The 19,732-nt window shown below is 30.7% G+C and overlaps 1 protein-coding gene and 2 long non-coding RNA genes across 7 annotated transcripts; 2 read left to right on the forward strand and 1 right to left on the reverse strand.

Moving 5' to 3' along the window:
- Positions 1-1,463: 1,463 nt before the first annotated feature.
- On the forward strand, positions 1,464-14,507 carry LOC149909609 (carbohydrate sulfotransferase 3-like). Its single transcript, XM_090119653.1, has 5 exons — positions 1,464-2,524; positions 2,903-3,082; positions 5,360-5,576; positions 9,643-9,820; positions 10,651-14,507. The coding sequence occupies exons 1-4, from the start codon at positions 1,827-1,829 to the stop codon at positions 9,751-9,753; spliced, it is 1,206 nt and encodes a 401-aa protein (XP_089975779.1). The 5' UTR covers positions 1,464-1,826; the 3' UTR covers positions 9,754-9,820; positions 10,651-14,507.
- Positions 7,686-8,726, reverse strand: LOC149909610 (uncharacterized). Its single transcript, XR_016458347.1, has 3 exons — positions 8,631-8,726; positions 8,443-8,504; positions 7,686-8,368 (listed from the first exon to the last, which is right to left on the reverse strand). It is a non-coding gene; the product is annotated as an uncharacterized LOC149909610 (long non-coding RNA).
- A 346-nt stretch (positions 14,508-14,853) lies between the features above and the next one.
- LOC149909611 (uncharacterized) lies at positions 14,854-16,224 on the forward strand. Of its 5 annotated transcripts, none has more exons than XR_016458588.1 (4): positions 14,854-15,666; positions 15,750-15,859; positions 15,937-16,006; positions 16,090-16,224. It is a non-coding gene; the product is annotated as an uncharacterized LOC149909611 (long non-coding RNA). The 5 variants fall into 5 exon arrangements; XR_016458586.1 differs by having other exon boundaries at positions 14,854-15,519; positions 15,597-15,859; XR_016458587.1 differs by having other exon boundaries at positions 14,854-15,519; positions 15,597-15,666; positions 15,937-16,160.
- The last annotated feature ends 3,508 nt before the right edge of the window (positions 16,225-19,732 follow it).

Here is a 19,732-nt window from a genome sequence, read left to right on the forward strand (position 1 = left end):
TCATAAACCTGTTTAGATACTTCTTGGAACAGCAAGCTTTTTTTTAAGCTTCGGGCATGGCGAGTTAGTTTCCAAAAATCTTTAAAATATGTAATAGGTTAAGAGCCCACGACGGCCAGACTTTCCTTATTTTAGGAAAGTTGAAAGTTTCTCTGTATATGTCTCCTATACAGATAAGAACGACCAGCGACTATCAAGTTTGGGTTGTGGTTACTTTGGCAGGAAACAGGTAGTAAAGGTGTATAAAATAGTACCTAACTTTCATTATAGTTTAAAAGCTAAATTTTATATATGTTACTTGGGGACCTATAAAAAGATGACCTAAGGAGCCGGACAGTTTTCATGGTTCTTACATCTTGCCAGACACATTTAAAAATAACTATCATATCATCAAATTCACATAACTACCTAAAAGTGTAACAAATATGAAATAACCCACTAAAAACATTAGTTAACTATAATTATTAAAAAAATAATAAGTAGTATAATAATATATAAGTAATAAAGTTATTACTTATCTTTTACGCGGACTTATGTTGATGGAATTTCACGTATCTCGATGACACAATAACTAAAAACTCATCGAGATACGTGGAATTCCATTAACATAAGTCCCCGTAAAAGATAAGTAATAACTTTATTACTTATACTAAAATAAGGAAAGACTGGCCGTCGTGGGCTCTTGATCTACAAGATTCTATTTCTTTTGATAAATAGAGAAATGTCTCCTTTCAGTAGACCTACAATTTTCTGTCTCTAGTATTTTAAGTACTTTTCCTCCTGTTCCTGTTTGCATTCAAACTTTCCACCCTGTATAAATTCATAATGTTGTTTTCAATCTTAATTCTTTCATCTTAAACAAAATGAAATTATTTCGCCTGTAATTCTGAAAGATTTTTATTTACGGTGGGGACGTTTCAATATTAGACTGTTCTTGGTGCCCAACATTATTTTTATTGTGATATAATTAATATATTAAAATTATTAAGTACCTACATAAGTACATAGAAACAAATACCTATTCAAGGAATATCAATGAATAAACATAAAAAATTTAAAAGAATATCAAACACATTATTTAGGTACGTTTTCATATATATGTCGCAGTCGGATTGTATAATCCGCCGTATTACAAACGGTCGGCATTTTAATATATGCCGAAAATTCGTCTTCTTCCAAAATTCTACAAAAAGACGGTCGCGAGCCGACAGAGCCCCACTACGTGGGGCTCCTATTTCTGTGGAGTTTTAAAAAACACGAACCTAACCTGACCCACCCCCTTATCCAAACCAAAAATTTCTGATTACGAATTTCTGGCATATTACAAAATGCCGACCGTTTGTAATACGGCGGATTATACAATCCAACTGCAAGTTGCAACATATAAACGCGTTAACAACAAGTGCTTGCCAGTTACCTACCGTTAATTACAGTACAAAATCCAAATCACAAATCGCCGACAGTGCAAAGCTGCAGACGTGTAACTTGTTGTGCCTAAAATATGGTGAAAATATGTGTGTCTAGTGCCTGCATTTAAAATAATTATAGAAAAAAAGTTGAAACTGGCAATATTGACTAACTCTGTCAGCTGCCATTTGTCATTAATTTAAAAAATTGTGTCATTTGTTGTCAGTCGCTCTAACTCTCAAATGGCGTTAGAGGTGCAATGCGGTGTTTCTACGGAAACGCAAAGACGAGAATCATGATTAAAATGTACAAAAAAACTTTAAAAAAATGATTACAACTGTGAGTTTGTAGTGATCGATAAAACTAATTATTCTATTTGGAGTGTAATAGGAATTGGTTTATACTATTTTTAAATAGTAATGTTGCGTCGAGTTAACTTTTATTCAATATGTATAGCGTTCGGTCTCAGCGTACTGTTAATTCTTGCTGGAAGTCGATATACAGATAATACTTACTATCGTCCGTCCCCTGAAAGTCGTCGAATTATTGAAATAAATATACCGCAACAAATTCCTACTAATCCATATGATGGTTTACCGAATATCGACAATATATTGGAGAAAACACGATTAAAAATTAAACTTGAGTTACAAAACTATAATTTCACTGGTTCTGGTGTGGAAAAGTTAGAAGACTTGATTATAGAATCAGGTGGGCAACCAATTAGAAGCATTATAATATCTACTTGGAGATCAGGTACCACTTTTCTTGGTGAAGTCCTTAATTCAGTACCTGGAAATTACTATCACTATGAACCTCTCCTAAATTATGAAATAATTCAAATACGAGGTGCCCCACATGCTGAAAGAGCATTAAAAATGATAACAAAAATGCTAAAATGTGATTATGAGGGAATGGAAGACTATTTTGAATATGGGAAAGGGCATCTACATCAATTCAGTCACAATACAAGATTGTGGGACCATTGTAAATATAAGAAAGAGCTGTGTTTTGATGCAGACTTCACATCAAAGTTTTGTAGACTCTTTCCCTTTCAAAGTATGAAAGTGGTACGAGTCAGATTACGTCTTATTAAACAGTTATTGGAGAATAAAGAGTAAGTATTTCTGTGTTTAATGTATCTAAAACTAAGGTTGACTGACCAGTGTCCTACTTTGAAATTAATTATTTGAATGTAAACTCATATCAACTGAGCACCATCAATTATATCAACCTTAAACTTAAAATTGGGGTTTGGACCTAAATATTCATGTTATATTTTTGTCTGCATTATTATATAAATCTGAGATACTCTGTAATAACAATGGAATTCAAATTTATTCAATAATTTATATTCCAACAGAATGGAAAGTCATGTGACAGATATCTCATATCTGCTTTGAAATTTATATCATACTTGAAAACATTGCAATACATGAAAGAAAACATTTTTTTATTGAAACATCAGTTTATTTATCAAATGTATATGTTTTAGGCTTAATATAAAAGTGGTATTATTGATACGAGATCCTCGTGGAGTAATGCAGTCGAGACAACATCGCAACTTCTGCCAGCCTTCACCAGACTGTTGGAAGCCAGAACTACTGTGTGCTGATATGATCAGCGATTATGTTGCTGCTGGCCGACTGCTGCAGACCTACCCTGATCGACTCATGTAAGCACTTTATTTTAAACTTTTAGTTGTTGGGCACAATACTATCCTATTTTATAATTTTATGTGGATCTTATTCTTTTTTTTATATTAAGTAATACAAAATGTGGTCTGAATAAGATAAAGATTATTGTTATTTTATTGTTATTTATAATTTTAATTTTAATTTTACAAAATTCTGTCATGTGAAAACTTATAATGATGTAATATTTTGTTTATATTATTGATTAATACATCAAGAAGCAGATGAACTCATTTATTAGTTTTAATAGGCCTAACATGATTTTAATATAGTTATCACATTTCTCAGGTAGAAAAAATAGATGGGAAAAATATTTTTAATGTTACTTTGGCTTTTATCCAATAATCAATATACATATTACATTTCCTGTGTTTTAATTGCTATGCACTGTTTTAATATAAGTTAAAAAGCTCAGTGCTTTGATCACTTTTAAAAAGGTCTTTTTCTAAAAATACAAAATTTAATACCATTGATTGTCTTTGAAATCATTGAAATAATAATAGAATATTTTTTAATTTCTCTTACATTGAGATTTTTCCTGTGTATTGTAATATCTATAAGATGGGTAAAACTATTTACTAAAGATGTTTTTGGGCCAGGGCCATAACCACTGCATGCTATAAAGACTAGCTTAACCTTTGGTTAAACTGACAAAAGTCATTTAACCTTCTTAATAAAAATTTGTATACATCATCATGAACTTGCATGTGTTGTTAAACATCAGATATACCTAGCTTTTATTTGTTACAAGGTTAAATAAGAAACAAATTTGAAATTATATAGATGCGGTAACTTTTTATTAGGCTTCTAATTTATATAAATTGAGGGAGAAAAGGGAAATCTTGATAGATTGTACTACTACTTCTGTTTATCTGCTTGTTTTTTATATCTGTGATATTTGTATATCTTTTTTATTACAATTAATATATGCACAAGGAAAACAAGGAACACTTGATATGTCTCTTGTCTTGAATCAAACATCCTTAATGAATTATGATACCTACTTTTTGTACCTGTGTACCATATTTTTACCATTTTATTTTATACTTGGGTGCTCATGCATTAAAATTACGCGAGGTTTATGGGAATACTAATTTTACGTAAACTATTATTCTAATATAATATTTAGTTAGTACATAGTTATTTAAGTACATAGTTAAATTTTCAAGGTATTAAATAAAAATTAAGTTTAGGGACATACCTACTTAATCTCTCTTTGCACTGTTAAATAGGGAATTTAATATTTGCATTTCAATTATAGTTTTCATTACGTTGTTGTTCTCAAAGGGAGTTATGCAAAAAATATGGCATACCCTCGTTTATCTTATATTCACCAAGATACAGTTTTAATTTTGTCAGACCAAAAGTGTTTTACCAAAGCCCTAAAGAAATCTCTATTCATGATTAAAGTTTCTGAATATAAGAGGTATTGAATTTGGCTTTTTGCCAGTTCACATTGAATGGTGAATTTCTCGGCCGCCTCAGTGTGCAGAAGTGCAATGCACAGATATACCTACCAAGTATCAACCGAGAAAGTAGTGCAAACATTTAATGCACAAGAGTGTATTTATAACCATTGTGCATTTGGCCTTGCCACGAATGCTACAATTACAGCGATGGCTTGCTAGATGTATTAATTATTAAATATCGCGCCATGTTTACTGTTAAAGGAATTATAACTTGTTTTGCGTCGAATTTTTTTTGTACAGCTTATTTTAGTTCACAGTTGACAAAAAATATGCTTATGCTGTATATACAAGATAACCCTAACAATCCTGTGCTAATGTTGATCTAGAAGCATTTTTAGGTATTACCTTAGCTTATATTATTAGTTTGAAGTTCATTTTTTGTTGAAGCTAAAATCTCAATTTATTCCGGATTATAATGGAGCGGTAAATGTTCCGCTAGAAGTTTCAGCCAATGCTATTCGTATCACGATTGTTTATGTATTTAACAGTCTATTTGTACCTGCCAGATCTTTGGCAAAGCCAAGAGGCACGCACATCACACTGTATCGGGGAGATGGGAATGCTAACGGTTTTATTTAATTAGATAGGTACTAGCTTTCCACCCACTTTGTCTAAAACCTAGTCAATTATATGCTAAAAACGTTCCCTTGAATCATATTACATATATTAAAGTAAACATCAAAATCTGTTGCGAAATTTTAAAGATCGGAGCAAACAAACACACAGACAGCGGAAAGCGACTTTGCTTCATACTATGTAGTGATATGTTTTATATGCATTGTTTTTCAGAGTGCAGCGTTACGAAGAATTAGCATTAGATCCGAACAACACAACGCCCCGGCTTCTAAAGTTCCTAGGAATCAACCCAACGACGTCTGTCGAGGAGTTCCTCGTCTCTCACACGAATGTCGAAGTGTCCGGCGTCAGTTCCACATTCAGGGTCTCCCGCGAAGTGCCTTTCAAATGGAGGAATGTGCTAGATTACAATTATGTAGAAGAAATACAGGTTGGTTTTAAGAGCGTTTTTTGGCATTCGATTCTAATGCATTCATCCGACCTTTTGATCGTCATAAGTATCTTTATGTCATTTTTTTTAAGTCTGGTACTAGTATAAATTTCACAAATAAACTTTATCAATACAACAGATGTCAATGTATTTGCTGCATACCACGCAAGGGGATAATGTACCTACTTCTTATTCACTGCCACCTTATAATTATTCATATATATTATGCCTATACATTCAAAGAATTCTTAGCAAGTGTAACGTGTAGTAATTTCCTGGTGCATAATAAAATATCTCTAAGGTAAAATTATGTAGGTACAAAAATGTATACCTAAGGGGTTTTTTAATATACGTCATATTTTCGGTGAAATGTTTCATCTCCATATCTAGACAAGCTATTTACAAACAAGAAAAGATAAGATTCTATTATTATTAATTATCATAAACATGTATTTATTGTGCTTCTTATCTCTTATCACTTATGTTAATTTAACATTTATCTATGACAACAATCAAATACTTATCATACAAATTCCCTGATTTAGTTTACATCTATACAATTAATGTCAAGTACTTTTATGTCAATTGCTTGTGCATTGTACGCATATCACTATCAATAGGATTGCGTAGTAAACATAGGAACCCTAATATATACCTACGTCATTAATTATCTGTACTTTACGATTTACGATATCTATACTAATATTATAAAGAGGAAAAGTTTGTAATTATGTAAGTATGTATGTATGTATGTATGTATGGTTTTCACGCATAAACTACTGGACCGATTTCAAAAATTCTTTCACCATTAGAAAGCTGCATCTTCACTGAGCAACATAGGCTATATTGCATTTTCAAAAAAATTAGAGATCCTTACCAAAAATGCAATAATGTAACCCAAGGTGTAAAAAAATCCTTAATAAAAATGCTGTCATCGCGTGCGCTGCGGAATCTATTAAAGATAGAACAAAAAAATGTTCTACGGTATTATAGAATGGATCAATATCTACAAGAAAGTCCGCGATACCATATGTCCATCTTCAGTAGTTATGTTACTACATCAACTTTTTTACGTTTTCAAAATAAATAGAAGTGCCGACAGTAATCAAACCATGTTATCCATACACATATATTAATCCTTATCCCATTAAATGATGTTTTATTATAGACTGTTTCAATACCAGCAAAATACTTTTTACAATGCGGGTAAAACCGCAGGGCATTGCTAGTTCTCTATAATTTAAACGTAGTATTTTTTAAGCCTTTTCAATACAAACATACAAAAATACAAATGTTTCCTGTTCATAATATTAGTATAGATCAATAAAATATTAAGACGATACACAAAAAAAAATCCACTGCTTGGCGGGCGGAGTCTAATAGCTCGCTATCGCGAACGCGGGTGTGCGCGAAGTCATTCTTGCATACTCGCCGCGCTGCCGCTGGCCGACTCGGGACAAACTTGTATGGAGTCGTCATACAGTTATAATATTGTTATACATATATTTAATTTATTGGTTTTATTTTCTTGCTTATAAACACAAAATTATCTTCTTTTTAACAACTACTTAGACATTATTAATAATTATTAATTATTATTATTTCGTAATGTTTACTTTATTACAAAATAATACAGGTTATAAATAATCTTTAAAATAACAAAATATATTGTTACTCTGAAAAAATGAAATGGTACCTAATTACGCGGACTACTGAATTGATTTAGATAGAATTTGATGCTGACGTAGATATTACATCATGCCCAGAAATGAAAGGTACTATTTCTGAAAGAAGTTATAAACCCTAATTCTTCTCAGTCAAAGTCAAGAGTGGAAGATATCGCTAATACAGTAAAACTGATGCGAAACTTTGGATGTTAATTTGTTTATTTTTTTGTTAGTTGTTACTTAATCACGTCGAGACTACATTACCAATTTTGATAAAATATAGCTAATTGCCTGGATTTACACATAGGATACTTTTTATCCGAACTGAACACTTCTGTGGGATAAAACAGGATTCACGATATAACCTAATTCCACGCGGGCAAAGCCGCGGTCGGAATGATATTTTTTTAAATGAAAAAATTGTTTAAAAAAACACAAAATATATTGACGCATGTATTTATTTTTTGCACTCTATTATAATTGTAATTATTCATTACAAATAATCAAAATAAAATAGCCAGAACAAAGTTAGGCCCTGGTAGGATAGGTAGGCAGGTACAGCAATGTGAGACGAACACTGGCTTATTTATACCAATAATAATTAATAATGTATTATAAACATTAAATTAAGTTTACTTTCTAACAACAAAAATACATAATATTAGCTAATGTGAAAACGAATCAACCAATCATCCCACAACAATGAAATGTGCACACAAATATTCATCCAAATCGGTTCATGTGATTAGGAGGAGTGACTGCAGCGCCATCCTCCGGGTCCAATTGTGTTTCCAGATCACCCAGGAACTCAATTTAATATACTTACACAAAATTTTTCGAAATGAAAACTCACATTACTATGTAAATATGAATATAAACCGGTTTTAGTACTAAGCAATTTCCCGCACAGGTGTAGTAAGTATAAATGAAATAAATATCAACATCAAATTCTTTATACAACATACTTATCTACCACCTACTAAGAAATTCTTGAAATTTTTTCGTATTTTTTTAAAATATAATACTACTCCAACGAGCTCCTGTTCCATAATTCCATATTACGTCCACCATACTTCCACTAAGTTCACCATGATTTTTTATTTCTTTGCACTTTGTTGCTTTTTGCTAAAAATGGAATCATGCGATAAAACCAGTAGAGCGTTGATAACATACATTTTTGACTGAATAAAGGTACTTACGAAGGAGTGGGTTCACATTGTGAACAATCAGTGGGTTTATTTTCCTTCTGGATTCCGGATTTCTGAAAAGATTATTTATGCTATAAATGAAAAAATCTTACACATTCGTTATGTACTTAAAACAGGGGTACATATCAAACATCGTCTATAATACAATTATCATCAAATTTAAAATAAAACCAACTTACTTCATTAATTTGTTCCAATTGTAAGCATTCTTTTTCCTCAAACCTTTATGTTTCTTCTTGTTATTTTCTTTATTGTCCCCATTTGTCTTATCGTGTTGTCACCCTTTTTTACGATTGCGCAAGCGACACAAGTTCCCCGTGTGACGGCCGTAGCGGGAATGACTCGTGCAGCGATCGGGGTAGGAAGGTACAGGGCGGCTCTCGCTATATTGGCTGGTCAGGCGCTAATTTCAAGTATTTCTTGTTTATTTCAAAACCATCGCATATTTCAAAATTCTAACACGGTAGACGTATAGGTTGTATATTTTATAGTTAATATCCAAAAAGTCGTAACTTTACGTTTGTTATTTTGAAGATGCCAGAGATTAAAAAAAAATAACAATGAGAACTTTGTATTTTTTTTCTATCGAGAAAATATCATGGAATCATGTTTCTAAAACGGTAGACGTATTGTGTTACTATTGAACTTTCTTGTCAAGAATTTTCATCACGACAACTTTAATAATATAAAAATTACGAAGGTTTAAAAAGGGCCGTAAATGTTAGAAAAATTAATTCATCACCTTAAATCATGCATATACGAAAGGATTGCATTTCTAAGATCGTCAATCGTTTGTAATTTATATGAATCATTGAGTAAGAAATTTTCCACAACGATTCTATAATTGTATGTATATCTTTAATAATGACTATTATGATTAATTACGTCTATCTTCTATATCAAATCAAAAAGAAATCGTCATAAAATATGGTGATCTGTGTATTTGATTACTAGCTGCTCCGCGCGGTTTCACCCCCGTGGCTCCACTCCTGTTGCCCGTAGCGTGATGAAATATAGCCTATAACCTTCCTCGATAAATGGGCTATCTAACACCGAAAGAATTTTTCAAATCGGACCAGTAGTTCCCGAGATTAGTGCGTTCAAACAAACAAACTCTTCAGCTTTATAATATTAGTATAGATAGGGAATGACCTGAATTTGTAATTATTTTAATTGTGATTTTCATTTCAGATGGCTTGCAAGGAAGCATTAAACTTGTGGGGATATAAACTTGTCCAGAATGCAACACATATGACCAGCAAGGATTTTTATCCTCTGGACAATTACACCCTCACTCAGTGACTTATATTAACTAAGAAAGGAATAAGTACAATATTGTATGTGAAGATTGTAATACGTTTTGTATAAGGTAAGCTTCCTCTTCTTTGTATTCTTAAATATGTTCCTGTTATCAAATAAAAGTAGTCTAATAATAATTTGTGACGATGTAAATTGAATTAAAGGTTAAAGGATACGATAATTTTGGTCTAGGAATAAAGGCCTATTCAAACAAGAGTGGTTACTGCTCTAGTTTGATTAAGCCTTTACCATGTTATGTATACTTTGTGTCAAAATAGTGATTTCTAATAAGAACTGTTTTAATCTACTCAACTTATTACTAATATATAAGGAACTTGATTTGATTAATACGTTTAACGTATTCCCAATTCCTATTATTAGCAATCATCTAGTACTTCATTATATCTTTTACCAGATTTCCAAACCTATCCGATGTGTTAATCCAAGTTACCCTCTATACACATATAGAGGGTAACTTGGATTTATTGTAATCGGTTCAGTAATATTTGCGTGAAAGAGTAACAAACACACACACATCCTCACAAACTTTCGCATTTATAATATAGTAGGTAACATTCCTCTATGAAAGATAAGCCTAAGTGTGTAGCATGTTCTTTGTAAATTAAATTTGTTTAAGTATTATCGAAAATATTATCGATATAATACTGTCGAAATACGATATATTTTAATTTTTAACACTAGCTGTGCCCCGCGATTTTACCCGCTAATGGCCTGTAATAGGATAATTAATACTCTATATAACACCGAAATAATTTTTCAAATTGTTCTCTCAAATGGAATGTGTTTGTTGATGCTTCACTCCTATTGGCCAATGAAAGGACTAACATACACATATTTTTAATTTTATGGCTAATATAATATTTATTTTGTTTGTTACAGATCAACTTCATTATTTATCTGTCATGCAAATTTATAAGGATAATAATCAAGGAATTTTAAATTCAACTTTATTTCATGAGACTAAAGGTACACATTAAAAGCATTTACTATATTTATTTATTTCTGAATATGGCTAATCATATCAGTATTAAATTGATTTCTGTGTTAACATTTCGACATTAAAAAAGTAGTTAAATTATTTATTTTTATTATAAACACATTGCAAAATGACTCTTATTGTATTTGTAGTTAATTTTTAGTGTAAATTATTTGGTATGTTGGTCTGAACAACCATAAGGTGTGTCTGCATTTTAAATTATTTCTTTATCTGTTACAGTGATATATTTTATTTAGATATAATTGTAACGTATTGTACTATTGAAAATGTGATTTTCTTAACAATTATTTTCTTCAAGAAAGTTTGAATGTAACAGTGATTCTCTTTTACCTATTTATCATGTTATTGTTCAAGGATTTATAATAGTTCTTATATTTAGTTTGTAATATAAATCGACGATACTTCAAATCATAGGGAATAAGGGAATATTCTAAGCAATTTTTAAGAATGTAAATGAATGCATTAGGACACTTATATATGTTAGGTTCAACACTAATAATTGTTTGTACCTATTGACTACATTATACTATATCTTAACTAAGGATTGTTGCTGTGGTATACTATGACTGTGTGGGTCTTGTATAAATTTTTATAATGTAAAATGAACAAGCGTTGGTTCTGCTAGCGATCATCAAACTTAAAACAATATGCACTCTTTGAACAAATTAAATTTATAGAAGATCCATTGATATTTAATAACTGAAACGTGTTAAAAGTATTAGTGCCTTTACCCACAATAATAAATTCGCGACTTTGCTTTTAAACAGTTTTACATATTTGCACACATTAATGCAAAAAGAACAATGCAATCGACTTCGAACATACACAAGGGGGGTAGTTTGATTATTTAGACATGCGGCAAACAATTGTTTATAGAACGGTAGGATAAAGTTGTTTTTTCAAACATAGGTACTTAGAATTTATCGAACAAATTGTTTTAAAAAACAAAAGTCCTGGTTGTGTGAAACGCCGTAGGTGTTGAATATCAAAACGTAAAAGATGGACCATGCATTAGAGGTTAAAATTGCTTGATCAATAAAGTGTAGATACGATAAATTAGTGAGATTTTAAAAACAAACAATTTTTACCTCTTACACTTTCACATTGTTAAATTAAGGCTTAGTCGACTATCAATAATTTTAGCACTCACGGAATTGAATTGTATGCTTCCATTATAGTTGTCTTATTGTAGTTTAGATAGATATCGACATCTTACAATGTGGACTGAGATATTATAATGTCACGATTGAAACTCGGTTAGGCGCTACATCGGTGTGTTTATTGTACATATTTTAGTACTGTTCGAATAAAATAAAATATTGAAAATCGTATTCAAACGGACAATCCTGGCGTTATATTATAAAAGTGTGGTATTTTTGCACGATTATACACGACTTTTGATCATGGATTTTGTGCGTCAATACGCTTGCAAAGCACAAAGATCTGAATTGTTATTGCATATCGTGAATAAGCTTAAATTTTAATAATGCTATACAAACACATTGCAAGTAGGGACACGAACAACTGCATTATAGTATGCTTGTTAAAACATATTTTGATGCGTATTGGAAGGGGAACGTTTATGAGAAAATGTGATCTCCGTCCAGATAAATCAATTGTGTTATAATTATATGACAGTTCCTGCTGTGAAATGTATGAATGCAAATGCATAATGCCAAACATATACATTTTAGCTTTTATAGGATATAGAATTGCTCTTATCCGTACAGAATTGACAATATAGCTAACGATTTACTCACCATTCATTATTTTAAGTAATTGATTTCATTTTTGGTATTCTTTAATGCAAAGTAATGAATTATTACGGCTATATTATGCCTTATTATCAATCGATCTGTTGTAACAGTGATGGAATTATTGTATGAAGATTGTAGGTGTCCTTAAGATAAATATTAAGCACTGTTGTAATTCAATGATCGTCCAATGTAACATTGATTTATCAATAAAAAAATTATTAACAATGGAGGCGGTTTGGTATAAAAAGAATTGCGAATAAATGAGTGAAGTACAGTCGAGAAAATTATTAGTCATTGTAATTTTTAAAAGTGTGCTCAGATATCATATCGGTAAAATATTAAACGCCTACAAGCGTATACGTTTACCTTTTAGTGTGTGTAGCTATTCGATACGAATAGACCACTTAGGTCACAATTTTGCTAGACTTAAGCGGTATAGACATTGTAACGAAACGACGTCATACCTGTAGTGAGATTTATTAAGTGCACTTGATTTTAAGGCAATTATCATTAAATCGTTTGGATCAAATAATTTTAGGCAAATCGTGAAGTAAGGCAAAATTTCATGGACTAATGTGTCATCGAATATTACGTTAGATAGGTATTCATGTATTTGCAAATATACTACTATACAGCGTTGATAACTCGATATTATGTGACGATTATTATAAATGCATATAAAATTCCAGATGACATAAATCAGTTCCTAAAGTACGGCAACACCAAATTATTAAAAATATCATAAAAGTACATATTTAATATCTATAACAAATGTATGATATTATCTTTAGTGTAATAAAAATTAGTTTAGTTTAATATTTATAAGCTTAGAGTCAATTTGATTACATTTCTCTATACAAGGAAGTCGATCGAGTGCACTAGTTAACATGCAACGCATCAAAAGCTTTTATGTATTTTGTCAAATTATATTCTAAAATATTGTAGGATATGGAAAAATATCATGTAAAACGTTAGTTATTTTATAAACGAAAATATATATTAGTTTTTAAACGAATACGTAATCTTTTAAATTATTATTTTGTTTGAGTAAAATATTTTATTTTGTAGTCATTAATTATATTAGTTGTAGGTTTGATATATTTATCAAAGGATTTTAGTCTTATTTCGTAGTACATACGATCTTTTATCGTTTGTGCTGGCGATGTACGCCCATATAAAAATGTAATGACCAATAACTACACGTATTGTTTTATTTTCACTAGGTTTTGTTTATATTTTAAGAATTAGCTGTTTTAGTTTAAGTAACAAGGCAATAATGATGTGCTATCTTTTATTGTTAATTTGTTTAATTTACTTCTTCCAATTATTTTATGTTTACGTTTACTCTAGTTTAAACAGACTTCATTTTACTATGATCGTTGTGAATAATGGATATTATATCAAATCGAATAAACTATATAAACTATTATTTATTGTAATCGAACCATTCGGCATCTTTACACAGACTGCATAACATAAGAATGCACGATTGTGTGTAATATACATCGGTATCTTGCCTGCGTAAATAAGTATATGTTATATTATGGTAAATATACATTTCATTTTAAAATAGATTTCACATTGAATTCATTCCTATAATGTGATGTTAATGAATATACTAGCGACGACGTTTCAATTTCTCTTTTCTACGCACGCTCGCTAATTTAAATAAGATATGAAAATAAATAATTGATTAAGTTTAAAATTGTAATGTAATTAATAAAAGCTGAGACTTAATGATATTCGAAATTGATTTTCTCAGTTTTGGTTCCTATCATAACCGCTAGATGTAATAAGATATAATAATACCATACAAGCATGGAACGTCGTCGCTAGTGTGTTCTCGAGAAAATGTAAGGCTCTGAAAGTTATCTCATTGTTAAGACACGGTTTTAGCCGAGCTGTGTATACTTAATACTGCAGTTATTAAATTAAACCACTGATGCTTATGTAATAAAACTTTATACGAGTCAATGAAAATCATCAATACTATTATACTATTATACTATTTAAGGTGACATGCTTCCTGATAGATTTGACAATATATTCGGTTATGCCTTTACATATTGTAGTGATATAGGGTAATGTATTGCATGGTAGCGGTAAGATACTCATTGTTGGCTCTGTATCATAAAAATTACAAAATGCCACGTGGCATACATACGCACAATTTACATTGTAAGGGGAAGTAGGGGATTGTTGGCGTTATCTTAGTGTTAGAGAGTAGTCGGAGGGGTTAATGTGATAATAGATACGCTTTGTTCTGCTTTTAGTTGTCACAAATACGGTTCTATTGAGAGCAATTGATATCAAGTACATGGCTCAGTATATCTGGGCCCCAAGTCTGCTATTTTTTATAAATTCGTCATTCCAACACGATCCCATTGTCATTTTGATAAAAGTTTGTAATCTGCTAAATTCATAATGGTCGATCAGTGGTCGGTCAGTGGTCTCGTAATGGAATCGTGGCAGAATGACATTGTCGTATTGCCATTATTATAAAACCCGGTAGTAGAAATGATTTTCGAAAAACTACTACTAAATTTTAACATTTACTCATGCCAGATTTCATTTTTAAACATTTTTACATATTATTTAATAATGTTATAAGCAATCTGAAGTAGTAAGAAGTTCGTAAATAGCAAAAACATTAAAATGTGTAACGCGGATAAAAGTGAAACTCAATAATGTTTTATCTGTTTAGCTGTCAAAGTCAAATGTGACATTACTACTTGTTTACAATTCTAGCGGCCGGTGTTTAGCTATTTATTTTCATTGTGTTTTATTTATTTATAATATTGAAAAATGGTGCTAATAGAGCAAATTTCGGCTCTAATTGATTTTTTGGAAAACCACCAAGACCTGGCGCTTGGCTACTGCAGCCGCACCAATGAAGGGCGAAGTTTAAGCAAAAGATATTGGATGGAATGCGCCCAAATTTTAAATTCCATATCGGTGGACTGCCCCAATAAAACTCCCGCAGAATGGCGCACAGTAAGTACCTATATACAGTATTATTTAATAATAGGTATGCAAAATGTATCATTAATATAATTTTTGCACTTTTTTAGTTCTACCATGAATACAAAAGCAAAACCTTAAAGAAAATTAAATCACAGAAGAGTGAAATAAGTGCAACAGGTAAGCAATTCTTTTCTTCTGGCAGCCTTGCTGAATTATAGTGGAAAGCATATAGTAATAATATTGTATAATTTGCATTTAAGGTTAAGGTAAAGGGCGAAGTTTAAGCAAAAGATATTGGATGGAATGCGCCCAAATTTTAAATTCCATATCGGTGGACTGCCCCAATAAAACTCCCGCAGAATGGCGCACAGTAAGTACCTATATACAGTATTATTTAATAATAGGTATGCAAAATGTATCATTAATATAATTTTTGCACTTTTTTAGTTCTACAATGAATACAAAAGCAAAACCTTAAAGAAAATTAAATCACAGAAGAGTGAAATAAGTGCAACAGGTAAGCAATTCTTTTCTTCTGGCAGCCTTGCTGAATTATAGTGGAAAGCATATAGTAATAATATTGTATAATTTGCATTTAAGGTAAGTTAATGCAGTACTCGGGGTAGCGTATTTTCTTCGATTATTATTTTGTAGATCACGCCCCAAGTGTTAATCAGTATTGCCTACGTTTTTTTATGTATAGATTTTATTTAAGTTGTATGTTATTCGTTTTTTGTTATTTTGATTTTGTATAAATTTATATTTTATACCTATAGATTTTCTTTAAAAATGAAAAAATGTATTACTTACTGTCACCATTAGTTGAATAATATAATCATGTTAATAAAATAATTTTAGTTTCAATTATTGTTGTTTTATTCGCAATTCAAATTCAAAAATAATTATTAATATTATGAAACTTAATATAATTAATCTATGTAGATTTGATTAGATAATTGCCTACCATCTACTACACAAGATAATGTTTAGTACCTACTTACCTACTTAAAATTAGCTTTTTCTTATGCCATTTAATTAATGATCATGAATCATTTTTCATATGTTCGATTCAAAAACAGTGTATGAAGAACTTAAATTAATAAATTCTACCATGTAAGTGTAAGATGAAATGATGGCGATGTAGAATTACCTATATATTTATTATTTATAAGTTTTAACCATATTTTTTATTAAATAATAACACCTGCTAATTTTTTTTTACATATTTCAATTGTACAGACACTACTTTTCTACAATTTTATTATATGTATTGATAACGTAGGTATTAATAAATAAAGGTAGGTAGGCTTCGTAACACCTAATTCCGTAGGTAGGTACCTATACTACCTTATCATATAGAAATTTTAAAATGATAGAATCAAAAAAATAGCACTGATGAATGGATAAAGAAAACTAAGCTAAAGATTTTAACTAATTAATAGTCCTATTTAAATTGTTGGCTTACAGCTAAATCACTAAAATACCTAAGGGATTAGAAACATTGAGAAAACAACTTCAATAAAAAATCAACAAAATTCAATTTAATGTAACTAGATAAGGAAAAATGACGATAACAATTAACTATTTGTTAATTTCGAGCTTTTACATTTTAATATCAGCTACACTCGACAGGGGGACTTATTTATATAATTCAGTTTTTTGTTAGTGTATAAACAAGACAAGAGGTAACCATTTTTATTCAAGTAGGTAGGTATATGAACATATTCAATGAAATTAAAACACATTATTTAGGTATCTTATTTTGTATTGTATCTTTTAAAAACACGTTTTGCAAATTTCGAAATGATTTTTTTTCATTAAATAATTTCAATCTTCTATTTTCATTATTGCTTCTGTTAAAAAAATCGCTTTCTATATCGAAGGCGTTCAAAACTGAAAGAGAAATTAGTGATATTTAAATTTTGTATTATAGGTACTGTGTATAATATATTTAAAGACAAGTAATGTTTCACTCAGTAAATGTTTAATCAAAACCTCACATTTCCAAATTTAATTTCAAAATCTTAGCTAAGATTCTCATCATTTTTATCAGTAATTTGGTACATCAGATTGACTGAAACACTACTTTAGATGACACAACTAAAACAAAATGCAGATGTTGTAGTCAGTTAGTTATTTACATTTTACTGTTTTCTCCAAAATCAGAAAAAGTGGAAAAGTGAGGTTTTGTTCTTCACCTCCTCAATTAGTAAAAGTTTGGGCAGTAGGTAGAAATTTCTACTTTCTAACCAATACTTACAATCATAACATTAAGAGAATGGAAGCCCTTTCTGTTATAATATCGCTCCTCATGTATGTGTGGTCTTAATATTGCTACATGTGTGCCGTCAATACAACCCAGGACGCCAGGAAATTTAAATTTCTGATAGAACCTGAAAACTTTATAACTAAGTAATTCTGATAAGGTACAACAGGCAATACAAACAAAACATCAGGGTATATTTAATTTCTCACTTGGCCTTTATAATATTCCTTTCATCACATTGTGTAGGCCATTTAATATATTTGTGGTATATTTTATTGAGTGCCTTTGTCACTTCATTAATTGATCTTGACACAGTAATTTGTGCAACATTATGGAGGGCACTCTGTCCAATCAAAGTTTGATAGGACCGTGATGCATAAAATGCAAGTGCTATTAGAATCTGCAATAAAAAATATAACAAATCAACTATTTCGTGTTTATAGCTACAGAACAATAAATCAATGAAAATCAAATTCAGATTACTAACCTTCATTTCTGCCGATATGCTATCGTTTCGACGCGGTCTGGCCATAAGGGGAATGAGTTCTTCAATTAACCCCCTTACTGAGTCCTTTCCAAGGCGAAACGTTTTTACAAATTCCGCCTCGGAAATATCAATAAAGGGGTTTGTACTAATTCTCGTCAAGCGACGGGCTCGACGACGTCTTTTGCATTCCGCCCGTCTTCTTTCTCTAGCATCCACTGCGGCTAGCTCGAGAATATTTGCTCGTAGTGAATACATTTCTCCACTCAATATTTCACAAAGTACAATACAAACACGATAGATAACAAACTCTTTTCGACAACCGAGCTATTATAAGCAATGACTGCACAATGACGATCCAATGGTAGGTCAATGATCAAAGGAACTGTCAAAATTTTAGCAGATTACCCCATACGTCAGTCATTCATTTGTCATTATGTACGAGATTACCATTCTAAGCCATTTCTTTCAATGGAATGTCAGTGGTTGACCATTGGAAAGTCATAATGACACCATTATAATAGTAGATTACCAAACTTGTCAAAATCAACAATTTTGAAATCAATGATAGACCATTCTGACACTATTGTAATAGCAGACTTGAGGCCCAGCTGTAGTAATTGGTGCATTACTTTTTCATTAACATAATCAATGTACTTAATATCTCATCTCTCTATCATGGCATCGTAAACAGCTAAATAAATATTGATTCATATATTATTATCAAACGATTATAAACATTCAACTTTAACATTTTACATTTAAAATTTCCATTCATGTTTTTGTTGTTTTTATGAACGGAGCCACTGTGACTGGCTGGAACCAGTGTAAATTTTATATCATATCATTAGCATATTGTTGTAAGGTTTAAATACCTATGTTTTAAGAAAATTCTAAATATTATAATTTTATGTTGACTATAATATGCACGTTTGCTTGAGCTTACCAATCGAAAAGGGTTTCATATTAAAATGCTCGTAATTTAATATTATTTTTGTCGTTAATTTTTTTATGTTGAAATTATCTGTACTCGAATTGAAATTATATTCCAAAAATTATTAGTTATTACACAGAATTTGCATTATAGTTAAAATGATATTTTATATGGTTCAATTAATATATTATGTCAATTTTGTTAGCGAAATCGAAAGCAATAATAAAATTAAAGTTAAGGATATTAATCCGAGGAAGTGTGAACTCGTAGGTTATAAGGGTAGCCTTATTAGAAGTAAGAAATACGAATGAATCATACAAGATGTTAAAATTTTATTCTGTAGTACTGGATTAGCACGGCCAGCGTTGTCGCATACAATGTAATGTTTTTATTTAAATAAAGTTATAGGATCAGACTGAAATTTTGTTTTAATTTACAGTATAGTATATAAAACCCTATAATATACCCCTATAAAATGGACAAACCATGTTTTGAATTATATTCTTTTCGATAAGTAGTTAAAATATGGACGACGCGACGATATGAATATTTAAAACCA

This window comes from Colias eurytheme, chromosome 3 (genome assembly GCF_061535395.1).
Source record: "Colias eurytheme isolate Ceu_HAF_F1 chromosome 3, ilColEury1 Martin Lab GWU primary, whole genome shotgun sequence".
Lineage (NCBI taxonomy): Eukaryota > Metazoa > Arthropoda > Insecta > Lepidoptera > Pieridae > Colias > Colias eurytheme.